The sequence below is a fragment of the Antechinus flavipes genome, chromosome 1 (genome assembly GCF_016432865.1).
Source record: "Antechinus flavipes isolate AdamAnt ecotype Samford, QLD, Australia chromosome 1, AdamAnt_v2, whole genome shotgun sequence".
Lineage (NCBI taxonomy): Eukaryota > Metazoa > Chordata > Mammalia > Dasyuromorphia > Dasyuridae > Antechinus > Antechinus flavipes.
The window spans coordinates 268,295,300-268,313,017 of NC_067398.1; the positions used below are offsets into that span (position 1 = coordinate 268,295,300).

The following is a 17,718-nucleotide window of genomic DNA, read 5'->3' on the forward strand; positions in this document are numbered from 1 at the left end:
ATTTTCAGAAGAGCACAAAGGTTAAATAAACACTGACCATAATTCTGTATTTGACAGCTACTTAGAAAGATTATAAAATGACTCTCCATTTATAGAAGTGCCGATTTATATTCAATGTCACAGGAAGAAGCCATACAAAATGTTATTCAATTTGCTTACATAATCAAACCTATTTTGACTTTTGGGGCCAAATAACTGTTTATATAGCATCCAATAAATGACTACTTTTTCAGAAAAAATGCTAGATTAATGTTCAAAACTGAAATTCATCCTGAATTCCTCCACAGCTACCTAAACCAAAAGTCAATGCAGAAAAAAGCATCTTTAAAATTCCTATTTCGGCATTAAGAACTCTTCAAATATAAGACTATTTGCCCTAATATTTTTCACTAAAGTGAATCACAATCTTACCCTGTGGCTATGATGTCAGCCAGCTGAGGAGTATTAGGTGCTATTTTGACTGTAATAGGATCAAAGTAGAGATGCTCCTTCTGAGCATGAATCATATATGTTCCTGTGGTTATGTTCTCCAGGCGGAAAGAGCCATCACCTTTGGTTTTTACTGTAACACATTGGAAAAATAAATTAAGCAAATCAATCCAGTGTGCATACTCAGTCTGACAAATTAAGAAAATGACAGTCAATTAAACTTTTCCATGTTTTCATATAACAAATTAGAAATAACTTTTCTTTTCATTTATGAGTTCTATTTTCTTCATTTGGTTGAAACTGTCAGATTCCAACATTCATCACTCACCTTTGATTTGGTTATTCAGAATGACAATAGCATCTGAAACACCCTCTCCATCTGGGCCATTCAAAACCCTGCCAGTAACAGAGAAGCCCATGACATGGAAAACAGGCTAGAAGAGACAGAAAATTCATTATTCACTTAAGCAATCATAGCAGAAGGAAAACTAATCTATGGACTTTTTCTCAAATTGCATATCAACTACATACCTCTATTTTTAAGCTATCATGTTCCACAGTGAAGTCCAGTCTAGAAGGAGCCACATCAAAAGTAATCCTCTCCCCTCTGTAGAATGGAACCTAAAACAATAGCAATGTTTTTAATTTAGCATAAGCACAAAATTTTACTTCTAAAAAGCCATGGCCACCAAAAAAATTCAACCTTATCAACTTAAAAATGGGGAAAGGACTGAAAGACTTCACAATATAGCAACAAATGTTGCCAAGAAAAATGTTTCAGATGTAAAAAGCAGACAGACACACACACACACACACACACACACACACACACACACACACACACACACTTTGTTCCAAGTTCCAAGAATAACAACCTAAGTAACTCAAGAAAAAAAATTTTATTGAGTTACATAGGCAGAGACATCATTTTAACATTTTTTTTAACATGAACATAATAGCCATTAACAAACAGCATCATATCTATTTACAAAGAATAGAAAAAGAAAATGGCATACAAAACCAGGTATTAAAACATTTATTTTTAACATTAAAGTATCAGATTGTTTCCTAAAGAAAAAAGACAAATAAAATTCAGCTTCCTTTACCACAGTATATCTCCCACTTGGCAATGAAAAGAAGGAGAAAGAGCCATCTTCTTTTGAGATAACACTGCACAAAAATATCAATTTCTCATCCTGAGATTGGAATCCATCAACTGGAGAACTATTGCAACCCAGTATATCCTGTGGAGGAAAAAAATTAAAATTATTTCTTTCCTATATCCCAAAACTCATAAGTCACTATTAAAAAATTATGTAGTTAACTTCTCCATCATAATTACTAGGATATTATAGAATATCATAATTATTACTTAATATTACTATTTCAAGAAAACTTAAGATAATATAAATAATTACCTACATATATATATATATCTTAGATTTCTCATTAAATAGTAATTCAACAACAGTTATAGAATCTACAAATTTAAATGAGCATTATTTTCTTAGTCTCTATTTTTCCTTTATTTTCTTTGTTATTCTAAGTGTCAGACTTTTCCTTACCTCTCTGGCTACTGAAGAGGAAAAGAGAAGAAACTTAACACCTTTCATAGGTTCCCCATCACTTCGAACAGAACCAGAAACATTATAACCAGCAACTATTAGGGGACCAGCAGCATAAGCATTGGAGTTAGTTACTCTAACAGTAGTACTAGCCTAAAAGAAAAAGAAAAACTTAATAGGTCTATTTCATTTTTCAGTATACACAATTACAGGACAACATATTCAACACAGTTAAAAATTACTCTGTATCTGAATATACCTATTCCTCTTTATAACAAAATGTACATGTTGAATGCAAAACAAAATACTCAAGTCTAAAACTAAGCATTCTATCATAAGATAATTACATTCAAAACTTAAAATATCTCACAACAGTATCAAGTGTCATATTAAGCCTATATATGTCATAACTTACATTTATAAAAAACTTATAGACATAAATCTGAGTTCAATCTTGTCTAATGATTTTCTTAACAGATAAGCTATGAGGTATCAGAACAAAAACAAAAACTGGAATATTTCAAATTTGTTTTAAATTCTATTATAAGTAATCTAAATAGCTATAAGAAAACAAAAAATGTATATATTTTACATACATATATTTTAATTGTTGTAAATTTTTAGTTTTGCCTTAAGAGAAATACAACTGAATTGTATACATTCTGTGCAGTGTCTGAAATATTTGCTTTTTTAAACAGCTCCAATTAAAAAGAGAATCATTTCACAGCAGGAAAAAGAATGTTCTCTTGCAAGCTTTAACAGATAACATATACTACTGCTAAAGAAAAGTTTTTTAGCACCTAGACAGTACCCATTTAAATATTACTCAAGAGAGATCATTTTTGTTTGTTTTTTCATCTAGAGAAGACTTCCCAAAAAAACAAAATTCACTTTATAACTCAAATGCTCTTAAATTTATAGAAAATAACCTTATTAATCCAAATTGTTATAGAAATTATTCAATTTCATTTGCCAAGATCCCCAGTTCTTATTCTGAGCCTGTGCTCAATGGAGATAACTCCTTATATTACCTTCACCTTTGCCTGAATGATATCTTCCTAGCATACAAAAATCATCCTTTTTCCATCTTTTGCCCTGGGAAAAGTGATCAACTCAATACCACTAATGCTTCCAGATAAAGTATCTTTGCCTTCACTCAACATCTTTGAAACTTTATCCTTCCCTAGTCACCATTCCCCTATGTATGTTGTTTCCCATTAGTGTTCAAAAAAATTTTTTTCATTTATTCATTTAAATCACACGTTTAAAATACTTACTTCTCTCAATGTCCAGGTTGGATGAGATGCAAATATTTCATATTCCCCAGGAAGAACTTTAAAAAATGCAAACCTATGAAATATGAAATTATATTTATCTTTTTCTTAATCTATGAGTACACTTGTATTGTATATAACATCTTAAAGTTTCTCACAACAAACTCAGGAAGTAGGGAGAACAAGTGTTATTCTACCCATTTTACAGATGGGAAAACATCATAAGAGGTTAACAGACTTTCCAATGATCATATTCCTACTAAGTAATGAGGCAAGATTTGAAATCAGGCAAGATCTTGATTCCAGCTACAACATTTTTTCCACTACAGCACAATAATTCTCAATAATACCTCCCAATCTTCAGCATAGACAAAGCAATCATGTTGACAGCATGAAAAAATAATTTCACAATAATCACAAGTTTTCCATCAGTAACTATGCAAGAATTGCTTTAATACCTATTGTTAACAAAATACTATACCAAATGCTGAAAAGAAAAAAACAATTACTCATCTTCGAGTACTTCTAGTATTAGGACAATAACCATAAAAATCTTAGGTTTATATTATGTTTAAGAGATGATAAAGATATTATCTAATCTGTTTTTTTTTTTAATAGATGAGGAAACAGAGAGATGAAATATTGTGTCTAAGGTCACACAAGTGGTAGTAGGAAGCAGCATGGTTAGAGGATAAAGAGCTGGTTAGAGAGTGAGGAAGTCCTTGAGCTAGATCATGCCTCTGATACATACTGTCTGTGTGACTTTAGATGAGAAACTTAACTTCTCAGTGATGCAATCAACTAAGTCTTTAAGCTCTAGAATAGTTACCAGTCAGCAATGGCAGAGGGGGTTTTCCTCACAAAATTATGGCTCCAGAATTAAAACAAAGGTGCCAAGGGAAAAAAACAGATTAAAAGTGGGGTTCTCTGACATCATTTCTTGACTGTTAAATCATAAAAATAAAGACAGCACAGACTACATCCTGTTTGCTTTTTGTATTCCTCTGTATATTGCAGTATCTCATTTAAATATTTATTAAGGATCTATGTGAATTCAAAAGGAATCCACAGGTTCCAAAACAGTAATGGCATGATGAAAAGAATGTTTGAAAAAGGATATGTTAGTAATTACATTACATTTTGGACTAGAAAATATCTTTTGAGTAAGAAAGGCCAAACGAGCTACTGCTGTATTTAATACTTTTTTTTCCAAAACACTTTTACCATTATAGATTAAAAGTAATTCCAAGGAAGAAAATGTTACACAAGCAAGAAAAGACCCTGGTTGAATGAGTTTCTAGTAGCATTATTTGGGATTAAGAAAAAGGCTAAAAATAAAGCCTAATTGCCTAAGGCAAAAGAATTGCCTAATGACTGGGAAGTTGTTGACCAAACTGGAGTTTATGAATATAAAGAATAGCATTATGATATAAGAAGAGTTTCATTACCCATCAGTTGGTCACATCCTTTGGCATGGTAATCCATGAAACAAAGAGAAATACCAAATGGCTCTCTCTGATCCTCTCCTACTTGTGCAGTAATGGTGGCAGAAAGAAACAGCAGCAAAGAATTCCACATATTTTAGACCACCTAGAAACATTAACTTGGCTATTTGTACTCTAAATGTGAGATTCTGATTCAGTGACTGAATTTTTCTACTACAGGATATATTAAATTATAATAATTATAACATTCTCACTATTAATAAAACCAGAAGACCAAGGGAAATTACAACTAGAAAAGAAAGAGCTGAACTAGATGACCTCTAATGTTCCTTCTGGCTTTATAGCCTCTGATCCTATGAGAACTAGAGCGATGACATGAATTGTTCAAGCCACAGAATTCATTAATAACAGAACCATTTGGATCCTGGTCTCCTGACTCACACTCCACAGTTGTGATATGATAACAATACCTCTCTAATTTCAAAAATATTAAAAAAAAAAAAAAAAACCTTCCTGAAGTCATTCAACATATTACTAGAAGCACATACATCAAAATTCTACATCTCTGAAGAGAGTAAGAATAGAAACTGATTCATTTTTAAATTGTCTTCCTAGTACCTGCTACATTACCTAGCACACAGTAGGTATTTAACAAGTGCTTACTTACTGACTCAAATTGCAAAGGGTTTCTAAGCTAAAAAAGGAAAAGTTTATACACCTAGAAAACAAGGCCAAAAAAAAGGCATAACTTACTTTCCACCAGGCTGAGTCACAGTAGATTGTATATGAGCTTCATTCCCAATACTTTTTAACATAACCTGAACTCCAGCAGGTCCCAAAGTCTGCCCTTTACTGAGTACCTGCCATAAAGAACACACATTAATCCAACATATGTTCTCAGGGCAAAAGAGGAGTTCACTGCATATTATTAAGAAAGCAACAAAAACTCAAACCTTTCCATTAACAGAAAATCCTGTGAATACAAAGTTAATGTCGCCTCCTTTTGTGCAGATATCATTAATACCATCAACATGAAGGTCCACAGTTGTTGGTTCTGGGAACAAAGAAAGTGATAAGAAAAAAGTTAACAGAACAGCTCTATATCTTTAATATATTAAAAATCTTCCTAAGCAAAATGTCAACTGGTCTCTCATATTGAATTTTAGATCAAAATACATTTGCAATTTGGTAAACATCATCAAATAGTCCACTTGGAGTACTAAAATTTTATGTACACTAGAATTCAGAAACTTTCAACACTAAACAAGATTCAACTCTACTTTTCAAATAGATCTGATTCTTACTCTTTTGGAAAAACACTATTAATGCACCTTCATTGGCATAAAAGAGGAAAATGTCACCATCTCAGATTCTGAACTTATATAAAGCCTCGTCTCAGAGAACAATGACTTCTCAAATGGCAGTTTCATTATAGTGCTTGAAATATATCCCTTCAAAATGGCTAAATTTTGATTACAGAACATGGTATCAAGTACTTTATAAAAATAAGATTCCAACAAGCCATAGCCATGTCTCACTGCCAAACTTAAAAGTGGGAGCAATACAGTCCCAAAAAATGCTATTCCAACTATATCTGGGGGGAAATCTATTTTCCTCTTCCACACAAATTTTAGAGAGATATAAAAAGGCATCCTAATGCTCCCTACTTCTCTAGTCACTCAAAGTAAGAAACAGAAGAGAGAAAACAAAGTATAAAAATAATCATAATTTTTTTTCAGAAAAAGTAGTTCACTGAAATAGAAGAATAGTAGCTAAAGTTGCCAAGCTACCTAGTGGAGTTGGCTTGTCCACAATAGACTTGATAGAAAGCTTTCAAATAAAATATGACTACAGCTAGAAATGAATCCTTACTACTTAAGCACTCTAAGCAGTGCAAATCCCCTTTTCATGAAGATTCAGTAGAGATAATTATTCAGTAATGGAAGACATCTCTCTCTTTTACTTACCAAAACTCCACCCTAGGGGAGGTTCAATTTTTAGAATGAAATCCCCCTATGTGTATAAAAAAAAAAAAAAAAAGTTTTCAATAACACTGTCAGGTTTAATGCTGTAATTCAACCAAAAAATTTTAAACATGAAAGAAAATATAAAAGCAACAGCATAGGACCATAGAGCTAGACTTGGAAGGGACCTCAGAGTTCTTCTATCCCAACATCCTCATCTAACAGATGAGGAAATTTGAACTTACAATAGTTATATAACTTACAGAATATCACAAAGAGAACAACCATCAGACAGAATCTGAACTCAGACAAGTTACTATAAAACTGTATCAAATTATTTGCTTCTATCATCCTATTCAAAAAACAAAGCACTGGACTTAACATATGGTACAATTCTGATATAAAATATCAGAAGTACTAGTACCTCTTAGATTTTTTACAACTATTTGCTAAATAAATGATATCCATGTAATCATCTGTCTAGTAATAAGATCACTATATATAATAAAAAAAAAATCTCTTCAATTCAGTCAGATGTGATATTTCCCTCATCTAATCTATAACACTTCACCATTTTTCTTATGTATTTATTATTTAATTTATATTATGTCTGAAGAGCTCTGGATCTGGAATCTTGTTTTTAAACCTGTCTCTGTCACTTATTTTGACACAGTAATTTACTCTTTTAGACCTGTTTCCTTGAGCATAGGAAGAAACATCTGTATTTCTTCTATTGCCTTATACATTGAACTGAGCAAAGCAAGACTCTTACTATTTGTTGAATAAATGGATCAATAAATTCTTTAAAAATAAAACATGATTCTTGTACTAAATTATATCCATTGAATCAAGTACCCAGATTTCTTTGACTTTTTTTTTACTACTAATGCTAAATGACTTGTCAATTTCTAATTAATGAATGAATGAATGAACTTCACTAGACTTAGTAGGCTCCTATTTTCCCTTTTCCTCTTCTTTACCCCTTATTCTGGGCAACTGTACTCTTCCTCCCATCTCCAAAGACCACACCCTAGGAGGCAGAGCTGTGGAGTTAGGCTGGGTTTTCCTGACTGATGAGATTTCTAGAAGCTAGAGAACTAAAATCAAATAGACAAGACTATTAACTTCTGGAAAATAGCAATCAAAATGATTGCCCTAGCGTTCCTACGCACTATTCCTAAGACTTCTAAGCCCAAAATGCCCTCTCCTAGTCTCTATAACTATAGCTATTGTTTCCCTCATTGGAATGTAAAATCTTTAAGAACAGGAATTATTTTGTGTAGCACAAGACCTGATATATAGTAAGAACATTCAATACTTTTTCCATTCATTCATTATCATGAGCAACCTTCTGGTAACAGGATCACGGATTGAGTGCTGCAATGGAACTTAAAAGTTGTACATTTAGTCCAAACCCTTCACTATAAAGATAAGGAATCTGAGGTCTCAAAAAAGTAAATGACTTAGTGAAAATCAAACTGATAGTTCAAGAGACTGGATGTAAACTACAGATGCAGGTTCTCTGACGCCCCAGACAGTGCTTTTTCCCCTGTATCAAACAATAGTCTCTTCCTAGGCTCTCATCTGTCACTTTTCCAGCTTAGCAGAACCAGCCAAAACTTGTGTTCTTCCAATATCACCTTCAAGAATCCAAAGCTATCTTATATGGAAACAAGAGTTAAGTCAGTCACAGAGGAAGAATAAAATGAATAGCCTAAATGTTTAGGCATTTGCATTCCCAGGTAAGATCTGCAGAACAATGTACAGTTCCTCTATGATGGATTTATGGGACAATATAAGACAATGGGAAAGAGGTCTTTTCTAAAGAAATCAAGAATCTATTAAAGAACTAAAATTAAATGAATGGCTTTAGTACTGTTGTCAATTATCATATTTCTTATTTAAAACTGCTATGATCCACATATAATTAAGAAAATAAACTTGCAAAATTTGTTTAATGCCACAAAAGTCAGAACCAATAATCACTTACTACTCTGATCAATCCTGTGGCACAATGCTTCCTATCATATCAATAACTGTGAAGAGCATGAAATTAGACAAAAACATTTTTACCTCTTACCTTGTCATACAGAGGAATCATAAAGTACCCATTATTTGGGGCACAGTCTGTTTGGTATTTCAAAGTTCCATGCTTGGTGTATAACTTAATCTATACAAAGATAAAAAAATGAGAAAAGGAAAAAAAAAGTTGCATTGATACTCTGATGACACAAAAATCTGAATTAAGTTTATCTTTCTCAGCTCAGAAACAATCTAAAGCCTATGTAAAACATTCAATAATTTAAAATACTTTCATAGCTTGTTTTTTTCTATTATATATACCATTTCATACAAACCACTAGACTATGGGTCTGTATCTTTCAGTTTTGCTTATTAGTTGGTCCATAGCACAAGTCTTGCAGAAACAATAAAAATCTCCAAGTAGAAAGCCATGCTCTAAATCAATACACACACACACATATACATGTTGTAAATCCTGGAGTCTTTAATTTTTCACTTGGAAAATTAATCTAATGTTAACTTACTTCTCACAGATATTATGAAGAATAAGAGTGTTTAGGGATTCTCAGTCATAATAGTAATTAAATATGCCATGTAAAGGGTTTTTAAAGAAACATGAAATATGTAAAAGAATACATGTGTATATGTATACATTCATACACATAAATACTATGTATGTTTGTATTTAAAAACTAGGAAAAGAATGATAGTTGGTCATGAAACAGTTTTTATTTGGGAACAGAACCAAATCAATTATTGAAATGACAAAATTGATTTTATGGCTAAGAATATAGACCCAATTCACAATTTATTTTTTTTAAATAACTTTTTATTGATAGAACTCATGCCAGGGTAATTTTTTACATTATCCCTTGCATTCACTTCTGTTCCGATTTTTCCCCTCCCTCCCTCCACCCCCTCCACCCCAGATGGCAAGCAATCCTTTACATGTTGAATAGGCTACAGTATATCCTGGATACAATATACGTGTGCAGAACCGAACAGTTTTCTTGTTGCACAGGGAGAATTGAATTCAGAAGGTATAAATAACCTGGGAAGAAAAACAAAAATGCAAGCAGTTTATATTCATCTCCCAGTGTTCTTTCTTTGGGTGTAGCTGCTTCTGCCCATCTTTGATCAATTGAAATTGAGTTAGCTCTTTTTATTGAAGAGATCCACTTCCATCAGAATACATCCTCAAACGGTATCATTGTTGAGGTATATATAATGATCTCCTGGTTCTGCTCATTTCACTTAGCACCAGTTCATGTAAGTCTCGCCAGTCCTCTCTGTATTCATCCTGCTGGTCATTCCTCACAGAACAATAATATTCCATAACATTCATATACCACAATTTACTCCACCATTCTCCAATTGATGGGCATCCATTCATTTTTCAGCTTCTAGCCATTACAAACAGGGCTGCCACAAACATTTTGGCACATACAGGTCCCTTTCCCTTCTTTAGTATCTCTTTGGGGTATAAGCCCAGTAGAAACACTGCTGGATCAAAGGGTATGCACAGTTTGATAACTTTTTGAGCATAGTTCCAAATTGCTCTCCAGAATGGCTGGATGTGTTCACAACTCCATCAACAATGTATTAGTGTCCCTGTTTTCCCACATCCCCTCCAACATTCCACAATATCTTTCCCTGTCATTCTAGCCAATCTGACAGGTGTGTAGTGGTATCTCAGAGTTGTTTTAATTTGCATTTCTCTGATTAATAATGATTTGGAGCATATTTTCATATGTCTATAAATATTTTCAATTTCTTCATCTGAGAATTGTCTGTTCATATCCTTTGACCATTTATCAATTGGAAAATGGTTTGATTTCTTATAGATTAGAGTCAATTCTCTATATATTTTGGAAATGAGGTCTTTATCAGAACCTTTGATTGTAAAAATGTTTTCCCAGTTTATTGTTTCCCTTCTAATCTTGTCTGCATTTGTTTTGTTTGTACAAAAACTTTTCAATTTGATATAATCAAAATTTTCTATTTTGTGGTCAATAGTGCTCTCTAGTTCTTCTTTGGTCATAAATTCCTTCCTCTTCCACAGGTCTGAGAGGTAAACTATCCTATGCTCTTCCAATTTATCTATAATCTCATTCTTTATGCCTAGCTCATGAACCCATTTTGACCTTATCTTGGTGTACAGTGTTAAGTGTGGGTCAATAACTAGTTTCTGCCATACTAATTTCCGATTTTCCCAGCAATTTTTGTCAAATAGTGCATTCTTATCCCAGAAACTGGGGTCTTTGGGTTTGTCAAACACTATATTATTAAAGTTACCCATTTCACAATTTAACAAAAAAAAAAAAAAATCACATACAAGAGTAACCACATCAAATGTAAATAGGTAATAATAAAGTCATTTAGTTCAGATTAGTGAGAAAAAATAGAGAATTTCTGTTTCAAGAGATATCATTTTTTGCTTTCAACTGAATGGGAAACATATAAACTTAAGAAAATTTTAAGGCAGGAAGGGCCTTGAAAAGCATTCTAATTCCTTTTTTTTTTTTTTTATTTTGGAGATTACATCTACAGAATTATCCTTTGACTCAGCCATATCACTACTTGGTCTATTTCCAAAGATAATTAAAGGAAAAAGAAAAGAACCCATACACTCTAAAATGTTTATAGCAGCTCACTCTGTGGAGACAAAGAACTGGAAATTGCAGGGATGCCCATCACTTGAGGAATAGCTGAACATACTGTGGTGTATGATTATGATGGAATAATACTGTGCTTTAAGAAATGATGAGCTCATTGAGTTTAACAAAACATGGAAAAATTTATACAAAATAATGAAGAATGAAATGAGCAAAACCAAAAGAATACTGCATACAGTAATAGCTATATTGTCTTTAAGAATGATTCTGAATGACTAGGTTATTTTGACCATTATAAATAACTGAATTAAATATAATAGTCATATGAAAAAAGATGTTACCTGCATCTAGAGAAAGAACTGATAATAGAAGTAATGTATAGAATAACTTTACATGCATATACACACATACCACAACATACCCATTTGTGTCTAACTGGAGCCATGGGGGATGAGGGAATAATTTGCATGATAATTTTGTTGTATATTTGAAAGGAATGGCAGGTTGTGCATAGATTTGCAGTTTCATGTGCAATCATCTTTTTATTATATTACATTGATGTGGAAATGCTTGTTTTATTCCACAACTTACAAATAAAATTTAATAAATTAAAAAAAAAAAAAAAAAGAAAGCACTTAATTCAACTCTCTCATTTTATTAAAAAAAAAAAAGAAAGAAAGAAAGAAAACATGGCTCAAGTAGTTGAAATAAAGCCTAAGGTCACACTGTTAGTTGGCAGAGTAAGGAAAACAAAGACCTGTTGACTCCCAGGCTGGTAATTCCTCTCCATATGGTTCAAGTATAAACAAACTTTAAACTGTAAATTCTGCTGCGTCCCCACAACAGAGCAGAAAATTTCTGCCTCACTTGCAAACCAAAAGGAACTATATTTCTGAATTACTGGCAAAGATTGAATCCAATAAAATATTTTTACTTTAAAATAAATATATATGTATGCTGAAAATAAACTTGCAGGAGTATGTTTAAGTACTCTCACATCATGTATATTGCTATTACCTAAGACCCAGTTTCTTAAACTTAAACTGCAACTCTATATAGGATCATATAACTGTGAGTTGCGAAATTATAATTTATTATCAGTAAATGTTTGATTTGTATACATATTTTATATGCCCTGGATCTCATAAAACTTGCTCAGGCAAAAAGGAGTTGTCAGAGGAAGAAATTTAAGAACCCCTGACTTAAGTATCGAGCAACTAAGTAGAGATCTCCATGCACCTCTTCAAGGAAAAAACTTATAATGGCTAAAGGTCTAGGGCCAGAGATCCCAGAGATACAATCATAGACATTTATACAGTTCTCTAAGGAACATAATATATACATTCTCATTTAAGCTTCAGAACAACCTTGTAAAATAGGAATATTAAAACCCATTTTTAAAATGAGGAAGTTAAAGCCTGAAAATTAATTTGAAACATTAAGTACCTACTAGATACCATGCTATGAGCAAGATACAAATACAAAGAATGAAACACTGTACTCTGTGAGAACACACATTCTAAAAGTGTGATTTGCCTATGGTCACATAAGTATTAAGTACAAATAGGATTTGAAACCAAGTGGTTTTGTTTTTTTTCTTATTCCAAGGACCTGCTCACCATGTTCAGCTACAACCTAGAGTTGATAAATAACTTCTTTTAAAAAAATGGAGTATTTTATTTTTATTATCTCCTGGCATGTCTGCCATTTTACAGGTAGAAAAACTGAGACAAATATTAGACAAAATATTCAAGGTCAAAAAAGGCATGGCCCAGAACCTTTGCTGTTCAGTTGGTCCAACTCTTTATTGACCCCCTTTGGAATTCTTGGCAAAATACTAAAGTAGTTTGCCATTTCCTTCTCCAGTTTCATTTTATAGATGGGGAAACTGAGACAAAGAGGGTTAAGTGACTTGCCCAGAGTTACAGAGGTATCTGAGGTCATATCTGCACACAGAAAAAATGAGTCTTCCTGACTTCTGGCCCAGCACTTTACCCACTATGCCACCTACTTACTTCCAGATTACCTTTCCAAGCTACAATGAAAATATATACGTTTTCTTATACTACAAGCCTCCCTCAATAACAAAACAAAACAAAACCAAAACAGTTTAATGGCAATGTCTTGCTTGTGTTTCTTATTTCCAATTCAGCACATACACACTTCCATAAATACATATATATGGTAAATTATATATTTATAAATAACACATATAGGAGATATAGATAAGAATAGCGATATCATTGGTACATAGTTGTTTCACATGCTCTTTCCATCATTATACTGGGACTTCCTTCTGGTTCTGGGACCAGAGAGGTGCTGACTTTTGCCTTTTTACATATGCCCAGGTTTTTAGCACAATGCCTGGCATATATAGAGTGCCCATTTAATAAATGTGTGTTGATTGACCAATCATAAAAAAAGTTTTTTCTCAAAATGATAGCAGTGTCTCATTTTGGCTAGTCCATTTTCCACATGTCCAGGTCTCTTCTTTCACTCTCCCAAAACAATTGAAAACACACACACCCCCTTACTTTTCCTGTCACTAATCCCCTCCCCCATATATCAGCTGCCCTTCTCATCTCACTCACTTTCTCTTGTCATGGGAGTTCCCAACCTGGGGTCTGTAAACTACTCTTTGACAACTGCATTTCTATATTATTGATTTCTTTGGCAACCCTATGCTTTTGCATTTAAACACATCATTTTGAGAACAGGAATCATAAAGAAACCACTGATGAGGTCAGTTTCTGGTATTTCAAAGACCTTTGCTTAGTACATAACTAAAATCTGTACAAAGCTTTAAAAAAAGTGAAAATGGAAATTTAAAAATTACCTTTGACACAGATATAGAACTCTGCATTATGTTTGGCCTTCGCATCTCAGAAACATTAAGAACTATACATAATGCATTCAATTAACTGAAAAATGGGTCTGGATCTTTCCATTTTGTTTATTCCCTCCACAGGTCAGAAGGTAACTTAATAAAAGTCTGAGCAGAAGGACATTTTCAGCATCTCATTTCCTGACTGTGCTATATGGTACCTGGGTTCTCACTAAATTATTCCACTTGGAGTAGAAAAAGCGGCCACGAATTTGAGAATTAGAAAAATGTGGAGTCGAATCTCTCGCTCGGCCACTTGCTGTGTGACCCCATGCCGGTGGCTGAACACAGTGGGCCTCAGTTTCCTCACCTGGTGAGGTGACTCCAGGTGACAAGGGGAAGACTAAGATCTCTCACGATGGCCAAGGAGGGGAGGTCGGGCGCTTGAAGTCCGCCGGGGCCGGGGCCTCCCTCCCACCCCCTCAGCTGGGGCAGCCCGTACCTCACCTCGATCAGGGAGTAGTTGATCTCCACCTCGGACTTGACGAAGCCCCCGCAGCCCACCACGATGTCCTCCGAGCCGCGCACCTGCGCACCACCTTCCAGCACCAACACCAGCACGGCGGCGGCCGCCAGCAGCGGCAGCATCCCCGAGCCGCGACCAACACGCATGGCCCCGGCCTCCGCCCCCAGCGTAGCTCCGGATCGGAGAGCCGCCACAGTTCAGGCGACCGCCCCGCCCAGCCCGGCACTGAAAAAGAGAAGCCGCTCCTTCCGCCTCCGGACGCTGACAGCACAAGTCCCGCCCTATTCCCCCAACCAACTTTCAAGGCGCATGCGCCCTCCTGTCGCCCCACTCCTAATCTCTTACTCCGCCCCAACTCTCTCTGAAATCAGACTATGCGCAGCCTCATTCTAAAGAACTAGGGTCGCGTGGTTTGCATTGGACGCATGCGTACTGGACTACATTCCCCTATTTTATAACTCTTCTGGAAAGATAAATTGAGTGTTTTTATGAGGCTGGAGTCAAAGTTTTTGGGACTCCTGGATTCTGCCGCTGACTTCTCCAATGATTCTCACCCAAATATTTATTATATACTAGTTAGGGCATTTGTGTGGCAGAACAATGACTTCAAAACAATCGGAAATGAATGTTCGAAAACGATCGAGAACAAGCTTGACCCCAAAAAGGAAACATGAGAAGACACCTCAACCCACTCTATTGTGGAGTTTGAAGGGAAGGGGGGGGAGGGAAGGAGGTCCAGAGGTGGCACTCTGCTGATAGCTTCAATTTCCCCCCCAGATATTGATAATAACTGTTATCATGTTATAGATATAGATGTCTTTAAGGTTTGCAAAGCACTTTACAAATGTTATTTCATTTGATCCTCACAACTACCCTGGGAGATAAGTGAGATATACAGAAGAGGAAATTGACTTGGCTGGATTGAATGCAGGTCTTTCTGATTCTTGATTCAGCTCTCCATCCCCTTCAACCAGTTGTCTGTATGGTTGGATTTTGCTGGGGGGTTTTCTTCAATTCTTCCTCTTTTTTTTTCTCTTTTTCTTTAAAGAAAAAAAAAAAAAAACTATTACAAGGCATGACCCTCTGGGAAGCATATGGAAAGAAAACCAGATTTGTTTGTTTGTTTGTTTTTGCTTTGGAGATTATCAAGTACATTCTTGTTCAGTACTAACCAACTTCTTAATCTTTGTGACTCCTATTTGGGGTTTTCTTGGCAGAAGTAATGGGGCAGCATGCCATTTCCTTCTCCATTTTACAGATGAGAAAACTGAGGCAGGCAGGCTTAAGTGACACTTTCAGAGTCACACAGCTACTAAGTATCTGAGGCCAGATTTGAATGAGGAAGATAAGTTTTCCTGACTTCAAACCTGTCCCTCTTATCCTTTTTGCCACCTAGCTGTCCTCAAAGGAAGATCAACTATTTTTTAAAACAAAATGTGACTAAGCCATTCTAGCCATTCTCCAATTGATAAATGATAAAAGGATATGAACAGACAATTTTCAGATAAAGAAATTGAAACAATTTCTAGTCATATGAGAGTGTTCCAAATTACTATTGATCAGAGAAATGCAAATTAAGGCAACTCTGAGACACCACTACACACCTTTCTGATTGGCTAAAGTGACAGGAAAAGGTAATGACTAATATTGGAGGGGATATGGAAAAACAGGGACACTGATACATTGTTGGTGGAATTGTGAATGGATCCAACCATTCTGGAGAGCAATTTGGAACTATGCCCAAAGAGTTATCAAACTGTGCATATCCTTTGATCCAGGCATGTTTCTACTGAGCTTATATCCCAAAGAGATCTTAAAGGAGGGAAAGGGACCCACATATACAAAAATGTTTGTGGCAGCCCTTTTTGTAGTGGCTAGAAACTGGAAACTGAGTGAATGCCCATCAGTTGGAGAATGGCTGAATAAATTATGGTATATGAATGTTATGGAATATTATTATTCTGTAAGAAACAATAAGCAAAATGATTCAGAAAGGCCTGGAGAGACTTGCATGATCTGATGCTAAGTGAAATGAGCAGAACCAGGAGATCACCATATATGGCAACAAGATTATACAATGATGAATGGACATGGCTCTCTTCAACAATGAGATGATTCACATCAGTTCTAATGGTCTCGTGATAAAGAGAGCCATCTACACCCAGAGGGAGGACCGTGAGAACTAAGTGTGGTTCACAACAGCATTTTCACTCTTTTTGTTGTGGTTTGCTTGCATTTTATATTATTTCTCATTTTTCTGGTTTGTTTTGATTTTTCTTGTGCTACAAGATAATTGTATAAATATGTATGTACATATTGAATTTAACATATATTTCTACCATGTTTAATATATATTGGAATACTTGGCATCTAGAGGAGGGGGTGGGGAAAGGAGAAGAATTGGAACACAAGGTTTTGTAAGGTTAATGTTGAAGAAATTTTTTAAAAATAAATTTTAAAAAATAAAGTGACTTTGTTTCCTTTCAATCTTAAAGTAATATCATAAAAATATGGGTTTGGGTGTGGAGGAAGAAGATTCTTCTCTACCCCATAACAGGTCAATTGTTCCCAAGAGGCAACTAAATTTGGGTCTCAGTTACACAAGTTTGAGTCTGGACTTTTGTGCTGCTGCTTGTACTTTTGGTTTTTTACATGATCTTTAGCAACCAAATATCCATGTGAATATCATGTGTACAAACTGGAGGTGATATCAAAAGATTTGGAGGACAGTGCCCTGAGTGGGTACCAGTGTTATTTCTGAAGGATCCCTAGCAACTACATCAGCACTGTTATAGAATATGACCACCAAGAAGGAGGATAAGTTTGGCCTGACTTACTAGAAGACAGGGGTCTGTAGTTGTTCAAAGAGTGCAAAGTCAAGATGAAAGGTAACGATACCTAATTAAGAGTTCCACAAACTGTTTCATGTTCTTCTAACTTAAGCCTCAATCCCCTGAAAGAGAATAATAGTAGTTGATAAGCAAAGTTTAATTTCTGCCTGAGTGCACTATGGATATGTGTGTGTGTGTGTGTGTGTGTGTGTGGTGTGTGTGT

The 17,718-nt window shown here is 34.8% G+C and overlaps 1 protein-coding gene across 1 annotated transcript in view; it reads right to left on the reverse strand.

Moving 5' to 3' along the window:
* The window catches only part of LOC127537826 (nodal modulator 1), a 45,946-nt gene extending 31,052 nt beyond the window's left edge, over positions 1-14,894 (reverse strand). The window contains exons 1-11 of the mRNA XM_051961122.1: positions 14,646-14,894; positions 8,758-8,847; positions 6,681-6,726; positions 5,667-5,767; positions 5,467-5,573; positions 3,272-3,344; positions 1,995-2,147; positions 1,536-1,673; positions 961-1,050; positions 758-863; positions 412-562 (exon numbers count right to left, since the gene is read on the reverse strand). Coding sequence (XP_051817082.1) covers positions 412-562; positions 758-863; positions 961-1,050; positions 1,536-1,673; positions 1,995-2,147; positions 3,272-3,344; positions 5,467-5,573; positions 5,667-5,767; positions 6,681-6,726; positions 8,758-8,847; positions 14,646-14,810 — 1,220 coding nt within the window. The 5' untranslated portion in view covers positions 14,811-14,894. The remainder of the gene's footprint in view (positions 1-411; positions 563-757; positions 864-960; positions 1,051-1,535; positions 1,674-1,994; positions 2,148-3,271; positions 3,345-5,466; positions 5,574-5,666; positions 5,768-6,680; positions 6,727-8,757; positions 8,848-14,645) is intronic.
* Between the last annotated feature and the right edge of the window lie 2,824 nt (positions 14,895-17,718).